We start from the raw sequence: 12,875 nt of genomic DNA, 5'->3' as shown, positions 1-12,875 counted from the left end.
TCGAACTCTGGAGCTTCACAATTGTGGAAAATGAGACTAAAAATATATATCTGCCAATCGAAACCTGCTTTGATTGGCAGATGAAATCCGAGGTTGCTATTATTATTATTAATATATATATATATTTTTTTTATACTATTGTCTTTCTATTTTTTTTTTTGTTTTCTTGGAAATCAAACAGGTTTAGTTTTTTTTTTTTTTTTAAATAAAAAATCTTGCATTCTCCAACAATGATACGACAGATTTTTATAGTGTTTTTCATTAATTTTTTTCATCGTTTCACTATTTATTTCTTACTTCTAATGTGTATGCTGTTTTTAATATTTTTTTTTTCTTTGTCATGCATAAATGAAGGATGGTCATAACAGGATTGCAGCAGGCGACTAAAATGCTCCCATTTATTCGAGGCAACTTTTTTGCCTGAAAAGGCTAAGAAAAGCTACTATTTTCAGGAGAAGGAGAATATTTGGAGATTTTTCTGTACTCTTACCGATGTTTCTTTAGCATAAANTCCTGAAAAATTTGCTTTTTTGAGTTACCACGGTTTAGTTTCAAGGCGACGATATGAGCAACTCTACAAATAAACGCCAATTTTTATACTAAAATATAATCTTATAGTATGTAATCTCTATAAATACATTTTAGAAAAACATTATAATAATATTATATTTATGTAAAAATCGTTTTATCTGAATAAATGGCTCAGATTTATCTGAGTATGTCAGAAAGAGTATGTCGCATTTAAAGTATGTCACAAAGAAAAAATTTCATCGTCTCGATTTTTTCTTGCCTTTCTAGGGTGTAAAGAAGAAGAAAATTCATGTAGAAATAATGTGCCCCCAAAATTTTTTTTATTTTTTTTTGGCCGCCTAACTGGCGTTTATTTGTAGAATTGCTCATATATATTTGCTAAATCCATTACTGATAAAAGGGGAAATTTTTTAATGTATAGACTTTAGAAGAAAAGTGTTTTTTTATTTTATTTAAAAGTTTTTTTTTTAATAAATTCTAGAAATTAAAAGTATTTAATTTTCTGCAAATATACTAATTATCCTATTTGCCACATAACTTAAATATAAAGTTGATCATGGTATATGGCAATTAAGTCGTTTAATGAAATTTTAGTCATATTATTGGTAAAATTTTGTTCTTATTTATGCAACTATTTTCATGCTTTTGGCTGCTGAAAGCAATTATTTTGTTCATTTTTTTATCTGTGGCATCCGGGTCATATCGGAATGTAATTGTGTAAAAAAATTTTTTTATTTTTATTCTTTTGACAGTGAAGGGAGCGTTATTGCAAGGTGCCTGATACACTTTAAAAAGCCAGGCACAAACATCCAAAGAGAAGTAGGTCTTGCTGTGATCCAGGCACTGGAGAGACATCATGGATATCTGCCTGGAGGACTGCTGCAAGTAGATATTCGATCACTCAAATTTACAGGTGATTCTCTTTAGAAATCATAGAAAATCAACTGTTTAAACCGAAATTACAATTGTTTGTGCAAAGTAATTGAGTTTACAACTTAGCACAATTTGCTGAACGCATATTGAATAACGGACCCTATATAACAGCCTTTATATAAAATGGAATATTAAATCTTCTTAGGGACAAAATTTCGTCCCTAAGCTGGACTATAATGTCACCAGATAGTGTTCTACAAAACGTTTGCATGGTGCGTAACGTTTTTAAGAAATGCTAAAAGTTGCTTATTTTCGTTTTTTAAAAGCCCTTAATGGTGGTTTTTTCATTGGGTGTTTTCAAAAAGTGCTTAATTTTCCCTTTTCGAAAATAGGATTTTTTTCTTTACCATGTCGATTTTCACCACGTATTACGTAAAAAAAGTGGTTTTCATATTGTTCTATTCTACGTCTTCACAATTCATTCAACCACAATCCGTCGGCTGTTCAACGACGGTTATAAAATATAAAATAAAAAGGTACCCCATGGAGCCGGGATGGCCTGGTTGGTAGGACATTGAGTCCATGTCCAAGAGATCGTGGATTCGATCCCCGTCTGCCGAAGATTCCCCTTGCAATAAATGGCGATTGATGCACGTTAAATCTACCGAGGCTCAAAGTCCTCCATGTTCCCATAACAAATCATACCTCTGAGGGTACTCTTCCAGGAGTTTCCTTGTCTTTTGCATTAGTTCAAAATGACAAGGTTATGGAGTTGAACATTAGTAGTCGTGAAAACGAAATTGGATCGGCTGTTCAACTACGATTACAAAATATAAAATAAAAGATGCCCCATTAGCCGTGATGGCTCAGGGAATAGAGCGTTCGCCTTCCAATGAGGGGAAGCGGGTTCGAATCCTAGCAATAGCTTGTCAATACGATTTCCTCATCAGGCTTGCACCGACCACAGTGCTGACGTGAAATATCCTCAGTGCTTGAATCATTGGTTAGAGTCACCTTGCTGTCAAGGTAACTGCAGGAGGTTTTCGTGGTTTTTCCCTCCATGTAACGCAAATGCTGTTAGTTCCATCCATAAGCCCTTCATGAAGACAAATTTGACCCAATGCTTGATCCAGGAGTTCCCTTGTCTTCTGAATTAGGTTCAAACTTACAAGGCTACGGAGTTTAACATTAGTGGTCGTAAACTGAAAATAGGATCGGCTGTTCAACGACGGTTTTAAAATAAAATAAAATAAAAGGTACCCCATGATTAAATCGAGTTAACATGACTTATATACTAGTGAATTGATGTTAAGTAATCTTAGAGGTAGTTACGCCACAAAATAAATTTGCTACAGAGTTATTTGCAAAATGAAGCGGTTAAGTTCTTGATTCTATGAGGATTAAAAGTAAGCATCATCATGTAGCTCGGGCATCATTGCCGCGAATTTATCTAAATATTAAAAATCTTACTATCATTTCATTAACTATCTAGGCAACGTGTATTATACAATAAGCAATGCCCAGAAATGAACGAATATGGGCACTATTCTGCTAAAGTACTTTATAATACGAAGTTGAACATCAGTAAACCCGAAATTAGGTCGGTTAGTAAAATCTCCGTAATTTTATTTCTCCAATGTTGACAGGTATGCTCACTGCTTTATTCCGCTGGCAATTTTAGTAGATTATTTTTGTTGTTTATGCATAAACTACGAAAAACAGAGGAAGAAATTTTTCATAAAAACATCTTTTAAACTATTTTCATTAAAAAAAATTTTTTTCCGGCAGATAATAATATGTGTTTGTGTATGGTTACTGAGAGTGAACTTGCGAACTTGCTTGATAGTTCCAGGAATCAATACTTAGAAAAAAAGTCAAATATGAAAAAGAAGTCATATTTGAAAAAGTGTGGCTTATCAATTTATTGGTAAAAAGAAGCGTTTCTTAAAAACTTTCTTAGTGGTATTTTAATTGGTTTATAAAATATTTTGCATGCAGAGCATTTTGTATAGGTCATTAAATTAAATGAAAGATATTTACTCCTTTTAGAATCATTGATCTAGTTGATAATTTCTAGGTGTTCCTGATGGCGAAGCGATTGAGATACCAGCTGAAGAAACTCCAGGTAAATTTCTATTTCGGATTTAGTTCCATCTCAATGATAAAGGATTGTTCAAATGTTAGCTGTATTTAAATTTTTAATAGATGTTATCATAATTTTTAAAAACGGAGCAATTTATACAAAAGAAAACTTTCGGTCATATTAAACCAGGTATATCGATTTTGGCGAAATTGCTTAGATAATATGTAATTGCTGATGATTATATAAAATAGAAATTCCTGCTACTTTCTCACTGAAATTATAGTATTTTTAAACTTTCCTTAGAGTTAATATGTATGGACGATTTTATCCCACTAGTGGAATCATATATAGCAAAATAAGGTTTCTTTCAACTCATCAAAACCCTTTCAATGTAACCCTAAAAATGTTTGTTATGCGGTTTACGTGTAAGCCTTCTAACCTTAAAACGAGCTCAGTGACAATATGCTGTATTCAACTCACATTACTCTAATCCAAGACAGTGGAAAACAACCTTTCACATAAAAACCTTAAATCAAGGTTAACTTAGGGTTTTCGAGCATGAAAAAATTCTTTGATAAAGCTAGTCTCAAGGTGAAAATAATCTTTAATCTAGGTAATTATAAGGTTTCTTTTTGCCAAGTCTTGTATGCTCAGCTAAAATCCACCTTGTCATGAAATTTTAATGGACAATGCAATTTGATCCTATCGCTAGTGTGACTTCAGTGACAAGGGACAATATTTCTTAAAAAAGCTATAAAAAATAATTTTTAATCCTTTTAGGATGAGTATTGCAATATTTTTACTTGATTCTGAAAGGTTTTTAGTTAAAACATTCTCGTGATAAAAAAAAAAAAAGAAAATTCCTACAAAAGGTTGCTGTAAGGTTACATGCTTTCTGGGATATGATGAAACTGCTTACTCTGCCACCTAGTGGAAAACTGTGGAATTTGCGTTTCTTTTTAAAATAAGCACCCTGGGGTACATTAAGGAAAGAATTCACATGAAACAAATGCTGATTTATGACAGGTCAACACAAAAAACCCCAAATTGTTTTGATGGTATATTCCTGCTGAACCAACAATAATTATTATTAAACTATCATGGAAATGATGGTGTACCGTTATGGACAGTCGCGAATTTCCATCATAGTATCATCTTAGAAATCAAGTGTTGGAACGATCATGAACAACCATCATCCCAATATAGGAATTCAGACTGATTTATGATGGTCCAGCATAAAAAAAAATTATTGTTTTGATGTGGTATAATCTTGAGAACCAACAAGAATTCCCCTTAAAACTTCATATAAATGTATAGTTGGAATCATCTGTGGACCATAACGGATCATCATGGTTTGTTGGTCTTTGAGAATCAAACTTCTCTTGATGGTTAATCATCATAGTATTAAAGTAGCCTATGAATTTCGTCTTATCTTCGTTAATAGAAAGGCCCGTATTTAGGCACTTGCAATACATTTTAGAAAAAAAAAAGTTCACTGCGGCTAAGCATAGATTTCATTTTACAGATGAGAGTACAGATTGTGGTGGAAAATGCAAAGATGGGGAAGTGTGCATCCTCTTACCACAGACTCCCCTCTCCAGGTGCCTTGTACCGAGGGATGCTAATGATCCATCTGGGTGTGGTGGATGGTGCGTCAGCGAACACCAGCTATGCAAAAAGCTGGGCAACTTCACATATCAATGTATCGATAACGTTGGTAAGATTTCATTCAATCATATCAAAAGGTTTACTTTGTTCTGCTTGGGAAACAAATTCCAAAGATGGTGCTTCAAGGAAACCATAAAAGCGCCATTTTTAGGTTTTCTTAACGGCCATGGTAGGAATGCAACGTAATTTTGACCTCAATCAGACAACGTACCTGAAAAAGTACCCCTTTCTCCGAACCCCTGTGGCAGAATTTTTCCGGGCTTTCTGCGAAAAAACTCTCTAGCACTAATATCTTTCTGCAAGATACTATCAATAATAACAAATGTGTATGTTACTGATTTAAAGTAACAAAAAGGCTGTGTTTACCTCCCCCCCCAAAAAAAAAAAACCATATAATTATTTTCCATTATTATAATTCTTATAATTATTTTCCATTATTATAATTCTTATAATTATTTTCCATTATTATAATTATTTTCAATAATTATTTATTCATTTATACTTAAATATATTAAAAAAAAATTTTATTCTAATATTATGGGCGATATTCTCTCATTTTGTTTTGGAGAAAAACGTATTAATTATTTCCTTTATCGCATTTGGTAAATCAACATCACATTTTAAAAAAATTTTAAAAATCATGAAATCCGAAGCACTAATTACCGAAAAACAGATCGATGACAAAATCAGGCGAATAGAACTCTTCAAAACGGGATTACTCAAATGCGTGTTTCGTTTCAAGGTTTGATTGTTGTAATAGATAATATCGGATTTTAAAAACTATATGGAAGTCAAAAGCAGTAATTGCGAGAAAAAAAAGGAAACGATAGAATTGTTGCCTTAAAAAGTAAATACTCAAATGCAAGATTCGAATTTCCCATATCGTCTGAAATATATCGGAATAATCAAAAACCACGTGAAAATCAATACCTGCCGATAATACAATCGAAACACTACATGGATTTACAATGCTAACTGCGTAAATTGATCGGGACAAAAAGTGATTATTTAAATGCGCAACTCAACTTTTACGTGTAAATTTCTGCAGAAAAGAAAACCAAAATTTCTCCCTCCCTCAAAACAAATCTTTCTGCTAGAACAATGCAATGTTCTGCGACAATGTCGCCGTGATTTTGTCACAGGGCTCCAAACTTCCATACCATCGTTGTCGGTTTCCAGTATCAAACTCATGACCCCCAGCTTTTCAAGAGCGGTTTGAGAGACACCTTAACTGACTGCGCCACCGATTTTCTGTTGCATGTCATAGCATTATGTTTTCATCATTGAAAATCGATAAGAATATATATACTTAGTTTCCTCAGGAGAATGAAGCAAACTGTGAACGTTTAGAACACTTTCAGTGTAGCACACTCACTTGCACATGTCTGTTTCAGCCAATTGCAAGAAAGGGGAGTGGCAGTGCAGTAATGGTCTCTGCATAGCGGCCAGTGGACGTTGCAATGGACGTATTGAATGTTACGACATGTCTGATGAAATAGACTGCGGTGAGTCATCCTTTCTATAGTTCTACCTCTGAAATACACTACAACATCATAAATAACTTTTGAATGGTTGTTGTTTTAAAATGCGCAGAGATTTCGCGAAAGTAGGTCACTTTTTTGTAAATTTTTATCATTTTTTGTAAATTTTTATCATTTTATGTTATTATGGTTCTTTTGATAATTATTTTGTTAAATTTGTTATGGTGTTTTAAAATAGAATCAAAATAACTGCTGTATAGTATGAGATCCCTCTGTTTTTTGACAGCGAAACGTAGTTTGGTGACATAATGGACACATTTCAAATTATGTAATGTCATAGGAACTTATGTACCTGCCAAGTCTCCTGTTTACGACTATCTCCTGTGTACCTGTATGTGCTAAAATTTCTCCGTATTTTTTGAAGAACTTAGGGAAGGAAAAAAAAATTTCGCTATAAAATATTCGTTGATGGCAAAAATACTTCTCTTATTTCTCAACAAGTGGTGCTATTGCCAGTACTGCAGTATGTTGAGTGTTTATAGTTTAAGTAATTATGAATAAGGGCTTAAAAATAATCTTCTTTAGATTAAGATTTATATACATATTTTTTACGTCGCTAAATGCAAGTGTTCACATAATTTGCAATTTTGAATTTCTCTTTTTGACTTACATAATTATGCACGATGTATCTAAACCTTACGCGTAGCCTAAAGAATGTCGCTAGTAAAATCTCAGTTATTTTATTTCTTCAATGTCGGCAGTAATGAACTTAATATCTTTAAAATTTGAGGCCACCCCTGTAATTATTATGTAAGATTGTTTTTGTTTTTTATAAAAACTTTCTTATGAACAGAAAAGTGTGCTGATCCACTAATGACCTGAAAATTTATTTATTTTATTGCAGAATGTGGTGCTGGTCAGTTTAGATGTGGAACGCCCTGCATACCAGACTATCTTCGATGTGATGGTAAAACAGATTGTTGGGATGCCAGCGATGAAGTTAACTGCACAAAAAGTAATTACCCCTTTTTTACGCAATAAGTTGCCGATCAAAAAAATATTAATTGCGCAGAAAGAACTGCGACTGGGAAGTGTTAATGACTTATACGTACGTGTTAAGCTTTTGAATCGATAAGGTGGTCTACCATAGCTTGGACTGACTCCTCGGGGTAAAACTGTCTCGTCGGACTTCTATCATGCAGAGTGCGTAGCGGTTTTAAAAAGTGCTTAAAGATGCTTATTTTTGATGTACGATTTTTAAAAGCCCTTAAAAGTGCTTTTTTTTTATTCGGGGTTTGTAAAAAGTGCTTAATTTTCTATCTTAAAAAAGATTTTTTTTTCTTTACAGTGTCGATTGTTGTTCTAAATTTCAAAAAATGCATGATTTTTCACAATTTTATCGCCAATATTCATCAGAAACTAGTTATTTTATCATGAATATGTAAAGTTTTTTTGAGTTTTATTGATTTTATGTTTATAAATTAAGAACTTTTAACGATAGGAAAAGTACTTAAAAGGTACTTATTTTTTGTTGAAAAATCTGGCTACATACCCTGTCATGTTTTAACACAGGGTTGCCACTCCACAGGGAGAATGGGGAAAACCAGGAAAATACAGGGAACTTAAAACTCACCTAAAATACAGGGAATTAGGAGTTTTTCTGTACAAACTGGGAATTTTGTTTTTTATTTTCGTTTTTTAAAAAATGGTGATCACTCAAAGCATAATCTATGTAATATTTAAGGGTGATATTTCATCTGTATTAAGCTAGTTTATATACTATGTAGTTTTATTTATTTTAAGTATATTCATCTGTTCCTTTTTTCTCTAAGTTTTTTCAGCAATTATAACTACTATAGTTAGCCCAATATAGCTAATACAAGGACACAGTTATGGTGTGTAGTGTTTTTAAAAAGTGCATATTCTCGATTTTCCTTTGTAAAAGCCCTTAACACTAGATTGCCTAAGGAAGTCATTTTGACTGCTATTAATTTCAATTGGAGAAACAATGATGCATATAATAACACAATTTCTAAGAATTTTGTACAACATATAATTTTTTTATTGTTAATATTTACTAATAACTTGTTATATAACTGTAAATAATGTAAAAAATATTAAAAATTAATTTTAAACAAATTTTTTTATACATTATTTATTTTTTTACAATCCAGTCATTTTGACTGCTTTTGGGCAAACCAAGTTTCAGTCTTTCTAGTGTTAAAGGTGCTTTTTTCATTGGGTGATTCTAAAAAGTGCTTCATTTACCCTTATCGAAATTGAGATTTTTTTTTTTCTTTAACATGTTGATTTACCGTTATGCAAAAGCGCGCTTTTCACATTGCTCTATTCAGCGTTTTCACAATTCGGTCAACCGCAATCTATTTCGCGGTACCGCCGCTGCATTTTGCAAGATGTTTTCAATTCCAGGCTTCATTTTCCACCCTCTGATATCGAACCGAAAAATCTCTTGAGCTTTTTAGGGTGGCTAACGTAAACAAAGAAAGGAGTTCTTTGTCAGAAAATGGTTGTTTCATCATGATCATGGTCTTTGAAAATTATTTTGCGTTTTGTTAATGTATACAGTGCTTAAAAATATATTTTGACTGCTTAAAAAGTACTTAAAAGGAGCTTATTTTTATTTTGAAAGATTTGGCTATGCACCCTGTATATACACAGCATTTTATTAGACAAAACTAGATCGCCAGCTCTAAATATTTGGTTACCTATGGCTCGCTTACGTGGGGAAATTACGCACTGTATAAATGGCATAAAACTTACAAAGGTGTTTTTTTTTTCAGGTTGCGGTTCGGAAAAATTCACCTGCAATGATGGCAAATGCGTGGATATGATACTCTTCTGTGACCGTTATCCAGACTGTCCAGACGGATCTGACGAACCAGAGGGCTGCAACGAGAGCTGCCTCCCCACTCAGAAACAGTGTAACAGCGGACGTTGCATCCACCTGGACCTATGGTGTAACGGTGATAATAATTGTGGTGATGGATCGGACGAGACCGACTGTCCCACCTCACCCCCTGGTATCGTTTCCAATATCACCACCAGCTGAATTTAATGTGATCCTTTTGAAAAATCAATCTATTTTGAATACGATGCGGTTAAAACCGTTAATTGGCCTTAGCAACAAATTTTTTTATAAACAAAAGACACCAAAAACAAAAAAAAGTTTTTACGTAATATGTGTCCCAAAAGTGACGGACAAAATAAAGTTATGAAGAAAAAAAAAAAAGTTTAAAATTTCCAATCGAAAATTTTAAAGAAGAAAACAACCAATTCCGGAAGTCGTAAAAACACAAAAATCTTTTCTATCGAGAGGGCACGACAAATGTCTAAAAATTGCTCTCTCGGTACCCCAATGTTTCCCCAAGTGTGGTACGCGTACCCCCAGGTGTACAGGGAACAGTTTAGCTGGGTTACGCGTTCTTATGCGAAATATCTTGCAACAACAATATTTTCGAATAATTTTATTTAAAAACAAAACTAGCTATGAAAATCTACGATTACGTATTTATCTATTGGCTATTTTTTGCAGAGTTAACAGTTAATAATGAGTGGGGTCAACATCCAGTTGTGATATTTAACTTTTGCGCAATTTTTTTATAGTAAAAAATACATTCATTATTTTTTTATTAGTGGTACACAGCATGATGAAAAATTTAGAAAGGATACACAAAAGTAATTAAAAAAAAGTCATATCGTTTGGGAAACAATGCTGCACCCCAAAGGTTATGTAAGTTGAGTTCTTTATTGGTTTGAAAGAGGAATATTTTTAAGTAGTTTTTTTGAACAATGTCTTTTTTTTTGTAATTTACTTTCTTTAATTCACTTTTGTATTTTATATTTCTTCCCCCTCTTCCTGGACTTTTTGCAGAACCTATGGAGTAGAGAGAGATCAACTTTTAGACATTTGCCGTGCTCTCTAGATAGAAAAGGTTTTGTGTTTTTATGACTTCCGGAGCTGGTACCCCCTGACCACGCCAGCTTCAATTGTCATTCTTACATATTTTTTAATGTTTTCTTCTTTATAATTTTCTTTTGGTTTCAATTTTCTTATGGAATTTTTGCTGCATTGCGCAACTTTCCTTTGGAATTGTAGTATTTAACTGCTTCATACATGATTTTTGATTTCTCTTTTTATTAAAAATTTCTAATTTGCTGAATTTTGTTTCAGAAGACCAGGCAAATGTCAAAATCTTTGACTGTTGGTTGAGTAACGCTATATAGCAATGCTGTAAATGAGATTATCCGAACAAAATATTTGTGAGGTTTGTCCTCAGAATATTTTTTTTTATATACAATTTGTTTATAGTTTTTCTCAGTAACATTTTTTTGCAACTATTTTTCAAACATCGGTAATAAATACCTGGTTTTCTAAAGAGAGTGAAACAAACCTTACATATCTATCAGTAATTGATTTTTGAAACATTCGCTAAAATATCGTTTTCACCTTCATTACTAATTTATTGCACTTTAAAGAAGAAAATTGGGTTTAAAATATATGATTCAATACTACTTATGCACACAAAAAAGGCCTAATTAATATTTTCTTTTCTAAGGGGTAATCCAAATTGTCATGCTTATATTTTTAGTTAGAACAGCAATGTCAGAATTAATAAGTTTCGATTCCGATAACGATTATAGTTCCAGACTATCGTTTAGGTGAATCTTTTTCTTAATGGAAAATGAAAAAGTTCTAAATTAAAACAAGACAATTAGTTTTAACTGTTTTGATTTTATTTTATTATTTTTTTGAGCAAAACGTTATTTGAATTCTTGTGGTTATAATAAAATTTTACTGCACTGCTGCCTACAATTTAATAAAATTTTTAATGATTGAAATTTTTCAATATTTCTGTCAATTTTTAACCAGCAGTATAATTCAGTTCATTTTGACTTTCAAAAAAAGAAAAGAAAAAAGAAGCATGCTTGTTCTAAGTAGAGAATTATCGCATCTTTACAGTTAAGTTTCTCTCAATACCTGTTGGTTTCGGGTTGTGTCAATGCTGTTCTGATAATTCGATATAAATTCTGTTCTATCGCCCTTCCTGTAAAAATCTTGGTACTACTTCTATGAAGTGCAGAAAGTAATAATAATCGCGCAATAAAAGCAAGCTTTGTACTTAATGAAATAGAAAGCCTTTTCAAATGAACAAGTGAGACGCTACATTGGTTTAGCTTCACTTTTAAAAATTTGAAATTTTTTCATTCACGAATCACGATTTTAGAATTGCAATAAAACAATTAAATTAAATTGTGGAGGGGGGGGGATAAGAAACAGAGAACAAATATTTTATTTCATCAAATTGACTTTTAGAATTATTTTTTTACTGCTTAATATTTACATTTTTTTCTGTTTTCTAGGCATTTTTTAGATAATTTTTTTATATATTTTTCTCAGGAATTTTTAAACAATTATATGAATCGTTTGATGTTTTTAAGATTAATTTGACTTTTTTTTCCATCTACCTTGATATCACATGATTTTAAAGATGTCTCTGCTTGCAAATCGTCTGCAATGCAATTATCATTTTGTATTAAAAAGATTTGTTCTATTTTCCATTAGAATAAGAAAATCTTTATTTAACTTTTGTTTATTGTATACCTTTATTATTGTTTACTATGTATCTGCCATATTTGTTCCACATTTTGAACTGAATATTTTTATATTGAATCATTTTTTTCTTATAGAAGTAAATCATAGTCTTATTATGGCCGGGAATTTAATGGAATTTGCTGATCTTTCTGTGCATTTTTAAACTTTTTGTTCTCCTTCTATATTCTATAACAAAACTTATTATTTTGATATTGGTTCGCTTCTAACATGATTTTAAAAAAAAGAAGAAAAAAAGTCTTTTATCTTCTTTATTATCATCGCCTTCTTAATATCTGCTGCAACTTCTTAGATTAGAACAAATTTTTCATAAAGTTAACGAATTTTCCATATAACGAACTTATTATCGGGATTTAGCAACTTCGTTAAATAGAGGTCCGACTGTATTACAATTACTTTTTTCCCACACTATTTCTGAATATTACTTGGTTCACTGTAGCTGACTGTATGTGTTTGGCGGGTAAAATCTTTACTGGAAAAAGATCTTTGAATATATATCATGGTTGTGATATTGAATATTTATACATTTTACGTCCAAAGCATTTCGTGTTTATTTTAACTATTTATTTCTTCTTGACAAATAATTGCTTAAGTACTGTGATAAATA

General features: G+C 32.0%; 1 protein-coding gene across 1 annotated transcript in view; it reads left to right on the top strand.

The window, feature by feature from the left end:
- LOC107447315 (low-density lipoprotein receptor-related protein 2) overlaps positions 1-9,908 on the top strand; it is a 42,719-nt gene extending 32,811 nt beyond the window's left edge. Inside the window, exons 6-11 of the mRNA XM_043047767.2 lie at positions 1,284-1,444; positions 3,482-3,529; positions 5,013-5,204; positions 6,550-6,660; positions 7,541-7,651; positions 9,438-9,908. Of these exons, the coding sequence (XP_042903701.1) occupies positions 1,284-1,444; positions 3,482-3,529; positions 5,013-5,204; positions 6,550-6,660; positions 7,541-7,651; positions 9,438-9,706 (892 nt within the window). The 3' untranslated portion in view covers positions 9,707-9,908. The remainder of the gene's footprint in view (positions 1-1,283; positions 1,445-3,481; positions 3,530-5,012; positions 5,205-6,549; positions 6,661-7,540; positions 7,652-9,437) is intronic.
- The last annotated feature ends 2,967 nt before the right edge of the window (positions 9,909-12,875 follow it).

Source organism: Parasteatoda tepidariorum, chromosome 5, assembly GCF_043381705.1.
Source record: "Parasteatoda tepidariorum isolate YZ-2023 chromosome 5, CAS_Ptep_4.0, whole genome shotgun sequence".
NCBI classification, from domain to species: Eukaryota; Metazoa; Arthropoda; class Arachnida; order Araneae; family Theridiidae; genus Parasteatoda; species Parasteatoda tepidariorum.
Note: the sequence above shows the minus strand (reverse complement) of the source record. Positions and strands in the feature narration are given on the sequence as shown.